Genomic DNA, 10137 nt, shown 5'->3' on the forward strand with positions numbered 1-10137 from the left:
TTTATGGTAATACAAATATGGTAATATTAGGTATTGTAAAGTGAGCGTGGATGGTCCGAACCGAGTTCGGTTCAGGTTCGTACGAACCCGAACTCTCGGTAATTATTCCCGCTGTCTGCCCGCTCCGTGCAGCGGGTGGATCCAGCGGGAGGACCGCCTGGAAAACTGGGATACAGCCATAACCATAGGCTGTATCCCAGTTTTCCAGGCGGCCCTCCCGTTGTATCCACCCGCTGCACGGAGCGGGCAGACAGCGGGAATCTGATGCCGAGCGTTTGGGTTCATACGAACCCGAACCTCTGAGGGTTCGGACCATCCCTAAAAGTGAGTTTAATATCTTGTGTGTGGTTCTAACACCTATTGTACTCCTATATTGCATTGTATAGAAGGACATAATTGCTCCTGATTTGGATATTTATTTACGCTCTTCATTTTCCTTTCTTAGGTACTTTGTTTTGAAAACTGTAGAGCAGCATTCACAGTTGGCTTTTTCCAAGATTACAAAACAGACGCGGAAAAACCCTGGAATAGGAAAAGACAAGAACTGTACAATTCGCTTTTTGCGTCTCTATGGACAGGTTCAGAGTGGCTTAAAAGGTGAAGAACCTGTTTGTTGGTGATAATGATTAAATAATAGCCTTTTTCCATGCAGCCAATTCATTTCCAAAGTACTGTACATTTTTAGTGTCTTTTAAACACAAGGAAAATGGGCTGCCCGGGCGAGGGAGAGTCCATTACAGGCATTCCACGTCCGTGTTCCGTGCGAAACACTGAATGTGTGAATGCAGCCTAAATTTTGACACACATTTTTGCCAGAAAATTCAGACCAGACCTTGTTGCTCCAGGCATCAGCATTAAAGGGGTATTCCCCCCCAAGTGCTGGACGGTGGGGAGGCTCTGGACACGGGGTGAGCTCTGGGCTGGGGGTGACCGGGAGGCTGCTGTTAGAGAGGGATGCAGTCACAGCTGCGCTGATCACTGTCTCCCTCTGTAACAGCAGCCACCGCATCAGTGTTCTCAGTCACTTCACTGTGCTGGGACTGAGGACACGTGATGCCAACACGGAGGGTGGGGGCCAGGAGCAGGGAGCGTGTCGGTGTGGACTGAGGTCTGATGATTCTATGCAATCCCTGGGGGTGAATGCAGCTGGATAACAGCAAAACTGTGCAGAATCCATAATAACTTTATATTGGAAAGATGGAAAGCTACGGGTGGGCAGCGTAATAATGCAAAAATAATTTTGGGGGGAATACTCCTTTAATTACAATCACGGGAGCTCCGAAACTGTTTACAAATTCAAGCTTCTGTACTGACACAGCAAACAGAATTTTGTAGAATGTGTGAAAGGCCTCTAAATGGAACAGACGTAGACTAGTTTAAAAATGTGCCAGAATTTTAAGCAGCGTGAACTGCTGTAAACATTTCAGCACATTCTCTTGCCTGATTCACACGTTCCATGCATGGACCATATTTACAGACTATGTGCTATGGACTGGACTTCAGAACTCTCAGCATCATCATTCATTATGAAACTGTGGCAGTATAGTAGTGTAACTATTTCTGAGCTCACATCATCATAATAAATGATGAGGCTGTAAGTTCCAAAGTCCGGTCAGAAACACTTAGTCCATAAATACAGTCTGTGCATGGAATCAGGTGAGTGAATCAGGCCACAGACTGTCTAGTCAGAACTTACACTCTATTTATCTTTTGTTTAGTTCTCGTGTTCATTTATGTTGTATAATATTTTTTTGTTGCATACATTACTATTTATAAATGCCATACTCTTTATTTTTCAGTTGCAGAAGAAACCTACGTAGAGCAACTTGAAAATCCAGATAACCCGCTACAGTGTCCTATAAAATTGTATGACTTCTATCGCTTTAAATGGTATGTCACAGCCCGCTCAGAGCAGAGAGTGGTGGGGTTGGTAACCTAGGCAAAAAGCTGTCAACTATAGGGACAGAGTAAAGGGCAAAGCTACAAAAGTAAGCAATTTTGCTAAGGAAAAACATTCGCAAAATCGCTTACTCCTGCATTGTTTAACAATTTAAAAATTTTTTAGAGGGTTAGAATTTCCCCTTTACGTTTCAAAGATTTTTATTGAAAGGATTTTTTCACAGAAAATTTTGTACACAAACAATAAAGATATAAGAGTACATAGGTATAGGTAGAAGTGGGAACCACCATATCATAAATTGGTAAGTAAGGTCCAGGGACCAGCAGCGTCCTTGGGTCAACGCCCCCCCCTGATGGGGATAGAGTATCGCCTTTGCTTGTAATCCATACGGTATTGCAGATCAGGGCGATAATGGCTTCCTTGTAGGTGGTCCCGCTAGGTACCAACAGCAATCAAATAGAAGAGGTAACTATAACTTTGTAAACAAGGCGACCTGTCATCAGGTCAAACAAATCAACCAAACAGATAGTAAGGCAGGGCAGCGTCTCCAGGCATGTAGGGTAGGTATTGTACACAGTCAGGGGGGGGGTTAGGTCAGGTAGCTAGTACTTCGTAGATTAGTTGCACCCGTAGATGAGGTTATCAACAAAGGGCGTTGGCGTAGGAGGGGGGAAAGGGGGGTATGGGTATGTCTATGTGAGGTCAGGGGTCAGGGGTAGTGTGGTGTTTACTGTTAGTCCACACCTCATATTGTGCAGAGAAGGAATTAACAGTCCCTTTGCCTTGAGCTATATACAATTCTATGGCGTATATCATTCTGGTTTCTGCTATGACATCCATAGCTAGGGGAGGGACTCTAGCATTTCCCCTTTAACCCCTTAGTGACTGCCGCACGCATATTCACGGCGGCCGCTAATGGGCTTTATTCCGATGCGTACGCCTTTTAACGGCGGGCGCATCGGAATAAATTACCGCCCGGCGGCGGCTGCAGGACGGGGGATCAGCGGTCAGTGTGACCGCTGACACCCTCCTGTAACTGCCCGGAGCGGAGGATTCTCCACTCCGGGCAGTTTAACCCGTTAAATGCCGCTGTCAAACCATGACAGCGGCATCTAACGGGTCCTGGTGGGTCACTTACGCGATCACGATGCCCCGCGGCGCCGTCCGGTCTTCCGATGTCTCCATGGTGATCCCGGGGTCCTAATGAAGGTCCCCGGGGTCACCATGGAGATGCCTCATGCTGACAAGGGTGGCCGTGGCTATTGCCTGTCAGCATGAGGCATGATACAATACATTGCAGTACATCAGGTACTGCAATGTATTGTATCAGTGATCAAAGTATTTTACACTAGTGTACAGTAATGTACACTAGTGTAAAAGTAAAAAAAAGTGAACAAAAAAGTGCACCAAACACAACACAGCCCCCCCCCCAATAAAGATGAATTACATTCCCCATACACTATAAAACATTACATAAAAGTGATCAAAAACACAAATCATATACATATTTGGTATCGCCACGTCCGTAACGACCCAATCTATAAAACCATATCAATAATTACACCGCACGACACACGCTGTAAAAAATAAATAAAAAAAACAGTACCAGAATAGCTGTATTTTATCAATCCACTTTAGAAAATACGTTATAAAAGAGATCAAAAAGTCATATACATATAAAACTTAAAATCAATAGAAACTACACGTCTTCCCGCAAAAAATAAGCCCCAAACCAGCTCTGTCACGCAAAAGATGAGAACGCTATGGATCTTGCAATGTGGCAACAGTTTTTGTGTGTTTTTGCTAGGAAGATAGTTTCTATTGCACCAAAGTGATAATAGTTAAAAAAAAACCTACACAAATGTGGGATCGCCGTAACCGTAGTGACCCAAAGAATACATGTATTATGTTATTAGTGACCGCCGATACGGATTTTTACGTCGATCACTAATGGGCTCTATTCTGCTGCCATCAACTCTTTATGGCGATGGTGCAGAATAGTGCAGCGGCGCCGGTAATGCCCGCAGCCCCCTCCTCTCAGCTATCGGAGGTAGCTGAGGGGTTGGGGTAGAATGTGGGGTCAGTCCCGGCCAGTCCCCTCTCCGGCGATCGCCGTTATTACCAGTATAACGGCGGCCACCGGTAACGGGCATTGCCAGCGCAGCTAAACGCTTTCATCTCTTCCCACAGTGAATCCACAGTGAGAGGAGATGAAAACATGTCCCCCCCCCCCCCCCCCCCTCCTGTCCCCAGAATTAACCCTAGTGACCTGGTCACTGACCCTCCCCTTCCAGGGCGGCCATCTGATCCAAGATGGCCGCCGCCATCTCTGTGAACATACTCTGTTCACAGTGATGGATTCCTAAAAATGATCAAAGCTCCATTCTCTCCACCACCGGAGGTGGCAGAGAGCATGGGGCAATGATCGGGGACCACCTGGTGTGGTCCCAGTACAAGCGATCAGCGGTATATACTATATACCACTGATCGCTTGTTCCAAATGGTGCCGGCATATTTTTAGCTGTAACCACCTCAGATTACATGTAACCACCCCAGATTACCTGTAACCCCCCCCAGACAGCCCGTAACCCCCCCAGACAGCCCGTAACCACCACAGATTGCCCGTCGCCACCCCCAGATTGCCCGTAACCACCCCATATAGCCAGTAAACACCCCCAGATTGCCCGTATCCACCCCAGATTGCCCGTAACCTACCCAGATTGGCACAGACTGCTCGTAACCACCCCAAATTGCCCATAACCACACCAGATTCCCTTTCGCAACCTCAAATAGCCAGTAAAACCATGAGATTGTTCATTACCACCCCAGATAGCCAGTAAACACCCACATATTGCCTGTAACTAAAATGACACTCCTTCCCTTCTGAGCCCCGCTGTGTGCCCACACAGTGGTTTATGCCCACATATGGGGTACCGTTTTACTCAGGAGAACCTGCGTTACATATATTGGGGTGAGTTTTCTCCCCTGTTCCTCGTGAAATTGAGAAATTTCAAACTAAACAAACATGTTATTGGAAAAATTCAATTTTTTCATTTTTACCGCCTTCTTTTGAACACTTTCCTCTAATACCTATGGGGTCAAAATGGTCACCATACCCCAAGATGTATTCTTTAAAGGGGTGTACTTTCCAAAATGGGGTGACTTTTGCAGGGGTTATATTCTGCTGACACTACAGGGGAGCTGCAAATGCACCTGGCACTCAGAAAATTCTTCAGCAAAATCTGAACTGGAAATGCTAATTGTCGCTCCTTCCCTTCTGAGCCCCGCTGTGTGCCCATACAGTGGTTTACACCCACATATGGGGTACCATTGTACTCAGGAGAACCTGCGTTACAAAATTTGGGGTGCATTTTCTCTCTTGTTGCTTATTAAAATGAGATACTTTAATCTTAACAAATATATTATTGGAAAATTTCTATTTTCCATTTTTTTCCAGCCTAATTTTGAATACTTTCCTCCAGCCCCTGTAGGGTTAAAATGCTCATTATACCCCTAGATTAATTCTTTAAGGTGTCTAGTTTCCAAAATGGGGTCACTTATGGGGGTTTACAATATACAAGCCTCCTAAATCAACTTAAAAAAAAGAACTGGTGCCTAAAAAAAAATCAGTTTTGGAAATTTCATGAAAATTTGATAATTTGCTGATACATTTCTAAGCCCCATAACACCCTAAAAAAGTGAAATATGTTTACGAAATGAAGCCAGAATAAAGAGGACATATTCATAATTTGACTTACTAACTAATTTTTGTCATGTGACTTTTTTTTTTTTTTAGAAGCAAAGAGTTTAAAAGTTCGTAAAGTGCAATTTTTTCATGATATTTTGATGTTTTTCACAAAAAAAAACCACAAGACAGTGACCAAATTTTGCCACTAACATAAAGTACCATATGTTACGAAAAAACAATCTCAGAATCGCTAGCATATGTTAAAGCATCACTGAGCTATAAGCGCATAAAGTGAGACAGGTCAGATTTTGAAAAATTAGCCTGGTCATTAAGGCCCAAATAGGCTTGGTCCCTAAGGGGTTAAAGGCACATATGGAAACAACATCTAGATGCATATGCGCCTTTGTCAACTTTGTGTATCTTTGGACATGAAGATGTGACTTTAGTGAAGACAATCCTAACCTGCTGATAGATTCTGACAAAGCAGGGGCCAGGGAGGCTGCATTTGCTTTTATTATCTTGGTGCTCTGTGGCATTATTGAGTAACTTTGAGTATGTAAAAGGTTGTTCTGTGCACTTGAGGCAGTCCTTTACTGCTCAGTGCACTGAACCACCCTCTGGTGTCTACAGAATGCCACTATACTAATAAATATTCAGCTGATGCTCTGTGGTAAACATAGATACAGTGAACCAGCTATATATCCATTAGTAGGCATACTACAGGAGCTGAAGGGTGGATCAGTGCACCCAACACCCTCATCACCAGCGGATTTTCTGTTGCGGATCTGCAGCTGATTTGACTGAATGAACACCACATCAAATCTGCTGCAGATCCGTAGCAGGTTTGACTGTGCGGATTTGATGCTGTGTTCATTCATTTAGTCAAATCTGCTGCGGATCCGCAGCTGAAAGGTTACCTGCTGCTAGATTCCCCTTTACATTGTACAGTAAATTTTGGTAACAAAGTATAGTGTGAGATCAACTGCTCGGCTGTCTTAACAAGGTTAACAAATGGAGCTCGTATACCTTAAGGGAAAGTTAATAGATCAAAGTGTAATGAAGGGTCCACTAGTAAAGATAGATGTAGGGTGAGGTATTGGGTAGATTTATTTCTATACACAACAGGCAAATAAGAAAATATGTAGGATTAAAAACGGTGTACAGGTTAAACCCTTCAGTATAAAATATATATTTCAGTGTAAAATAAATATATATATTCAGGTCAAATAAAATTCGGATGAATGACAACCCCAAATTAAAAAGTGTACACTGGATAGAAAAAAGGAAAATTAGGAAAAAAGAAAAAATACATAAGTTATTTTAAAAATAAAAACTAGAAAATAATAAAAGAATAATATAAATCAACAATAGGTTATCCGTTTAAAGTGTGCATGCATTCAAAACCGCTATTGAGTGAATAGACAAAGTCCGTGTGTTATATATTTGGCTGTTGAATTAGTCATGCATAGTTCATATAATTCTTAGCTGTGGTGCCGTATCTGTAGCCACTTATATACCAAGTTAGTAATGTATCATTAGATTGTTATGGAATCCAAAAAATAGCAAAGTTCTGTGTGCTAGCAGGCAGAGATGGTGACTTTGTAACATTCAATACGCTGGTAAGCAGAGATGGTTACCGTAATGTTTGTACAGTGACTCACCCTTTCTCTGTAGCGCTGAAGGCTTGGCTGATGTAGGGAAAACAACTCTCCAGTCTTTTAATATGCTATTCGGATGTCTTCTGTTCAGCAGCTTCCAGTGTCCTGGCGGTCGGCGCTGTGAGCTGCTCTCTTTTATTGGCAGGCTGGCCGGCGCATGCATGATGGTTATCGGCTGACTGTGAACTTTGTGGATACTTTGGGGCCAAGTTTAAAAAATGCCGTTTGTTCAATAGTAGTTGCTATAGTTGAGTGAGATTTTTTTGGTAGTGAATGTCCATTTTGCAAGATGCAGGATATGCTGTTGCAACAGAGTTATGACATCCAAAATTATGAGTTGTTACAGATGGCTAAAAATTGTTGTAGGAGGCTGGACACGTTTAAAGACCCTCATTGGTCTCTTCCTCAGCAGCTTAGAAGTATAGTAATGATGTCCTGCACACTTTGAACTGATTACCTATTGTTAATATAAAAATCATCATTTTATGACACTATTTTATGAATTTGTTAAACTCTGTTTTTTTTTTTTGTTTTTATATTATACATTTTTTTCTTTTTTGTTTTCCATTCTTTTATGTTTTTGTGATTTCCCCCCCCCCCCCAATAATTATTGAATTTTTTCTTTTTTCCTAATTTTCCCTTTTTCTATCAAGTGTACACTTTTTAATTTAAGGGATCTCATTCATCCAAATTTTATTGGACGGATGGATCTATATCTCTCTCTATATCTATACTTGTCTGATGTTTTATACTAAAGGATGTAACCTGTACACTGTGTTTGCTTATTTGCCTGTTGTGTATATGAATAAATCTACCTAACATTTTGGTAACATACTGTTATTTCTTTCATTTCAGTCCTCAGGGAGCTCGAGGACCCACAGATGCCTTCTATTTGGTCCCTGAACCAGTAGTTGCACCCAATAGTCCCATATGGTATTCCGGACAACCTGTAAATGAGGAGGTGATGGAGCAAATGCTGACTCGTATTTTACTTGTTAAAGAGGTCCAGGAAGCACATGCATCATCCCGCATTTCTGCATACTAATCACTTGCTTGTACTATATATCTGTATTTTCAACTATTTGTATATACAACTATCTGTAAAGCATGAAGAAGCGGTGTAGACTCTTTACTGTAGTGTACTTTATCCCACAGGAAAAAAAAAATTGCTTTGAGTATACAAGGCATTTACGGACCACAGTCTGATATGTTTGCAATGTACAAAAAGCACATTCTGCAGATTTTTTTTTTTTTTGTAAATGACATAATTTATGCTGACACATTGAGCACTATTTAACACTGTATATGCAGTGCTGAAATCACTTATATGGAGTAAATTTCCACTCCACTTTACTTATGATTTTTCTAATGTAAATATTCAGCTTTTTTTGTGTGTGCATATAAGCAAATGCATATATATATATGATCAATTATTACCTTAAGTCTTATGATTAAGAATTATGTACCATACGAAAGACTGTATGTATGAAATCATTGTTTGTAACAAGCGCTTAGCATTTGTATAATTTATTAATCAGTTTAGTGCAATGCAACCATAATCATGTTCTGAATGAAACATGCTGAAATTATGGAATTGTACTGTTTTTTTCCTTTATAAAAGGAGAAGGCTTCCATGACTGGCCTATTTACTTGCAGAGGATCAGAATTTCCAAGGAAATCCTCAGGTTTTGCAAGAATACAGACATTAGAAAAAAATATGTACATGTAATGGGCAGTTTTGTTTATTTTTTATGTTTTCTGTTCATTATTTGCTGTTATGGAAGCAAGTGTAAGCTGCGTTCATTGGAAGCTTCAATGCTGTTGGATTATTTCCAGCCTTTGTGTTTGACGTAGTGGGTGTAATTTGTGCCTAAGTAAAATGTCACTAAAATTTGACACTTTATTGGTTAACACCTACATTTGTGTTTGCACAGAAGGATTGCACATCATGCTGAGAAAATATAACTATACAACCTTACCTCAAAAATCCAGTCAAGCCGTGCCTTAACACAATCCAGGCACTTGGATTTCTTTCAGTGGTGACTGTCAAGTAAATTTTGATTACTTGTGTTTTTAGTAAGTTCACTTTTACAGGGAGATTTGTATATTTTCACAGAAGATTTAACATGGAAATCACTAATAGGTAAATGAGTTTGTTATATCTGATGTATGCTAGATTTCTGGTATCTTTGTTATTTAATACAGATTGAGCACTAATTTTGATTTGAAATAAAAATTGCAATTGAATGTATTTTGTTGGCTAAAGAAACCTATTTAATTTTTTTTCCATACCTTTTTATTTAGGTTTCATCACATAGCTTGCCTTAGTGTCTTATTGGTGTAAGGGTACATTCATTCAGTAGTTTACTTGATCCTTGTTAGGTTTGTATTTTCCGTAAGATTGGAGCAGATTCTACTAAACAAAGATTTTAGGCATGTGATTAGAGATGAGCAAACTTCAATAGCAATATATTGGTTGGCTGTATTCATGTTTTCCAGGCAGCACAAGGGCTACATCCATGCTCTCCAGGCAATGTGATTCAAATGCAGAGCGTACGTGCAAACCCCAAATTACTGTAGTGGTATGTTTAAGCTTGCATTGACTTCAGTGGGAGCTTTAAGCAGAAACCTTTTTGGCAGTTTAAAGCTTTCTATTGAAGTCAATGGGAACCAGATTCCTAAATGTGAGAGTGCAAGATTGTTGCTCCAGAAATCAGCACTGTTTCTGCAACAAAAATCATGCGGTTATTAGCTGTGAGAACAGTGCCCTAAAATAATATGCTAGCATCAGCCTTCGTTTTCATTGTGCATCACATAATAAAACGAGCACCAGCTGCTGGTTAGCCCTATTAAATGGGCTAATCCACATTCATGACAGCTAGTAAAATACA

General features: G+C 41.0%; 1 protein-coding gene across 3 annotated transcripts in view; it reads left to right on the forward strand.

Moving 5' to 3' along the window:
- Positions 1–9497, forward strand: part of LOC138797064 (transcriptional regulator QRICH1-like) — a 45394-nt gene extending 35897 nt beyond the window's left edge. For all 3 annotated transcript variants that reach the window (XM_069976839.1, XM_069976849.1, XM_069976858.1), the window contains exons 8-10: positions 446–597; positions 1800–1890; positions 8102–9497. In XM_069976839.1, coding sequence (XP_069832940.1) covers positions 446–597; positions 1800–1890; positions 8102–8291 — 433 coding nt within the window. In that variant the 3' untranslated portion in view covers positions 8292–9497. The remainder of the gene's footprint in view (positions 1–445; positions 598–1799; positions 1891–8101) is intronic.
- The last annotated feature ends 640 nt before the right edge of the window (positions 9498–10137 follow it).

Source organism: Dendropsophus ebraccatus, chromosome 1, assembly GCF_027789765.1.
Source record: "Dendropsophus ebraccatus isolate aDenEbr1 chromosome 1, aDenEbr1.pat, whole genome shotgun sequence".
NCBI classification, from domain to species: domain Eukaryota; kingdom Metazoa; phylum Chordata; class Amphibia; order Anura; family Hylidae; genus Dendropsophus; species Dendropsophus ebraccatus.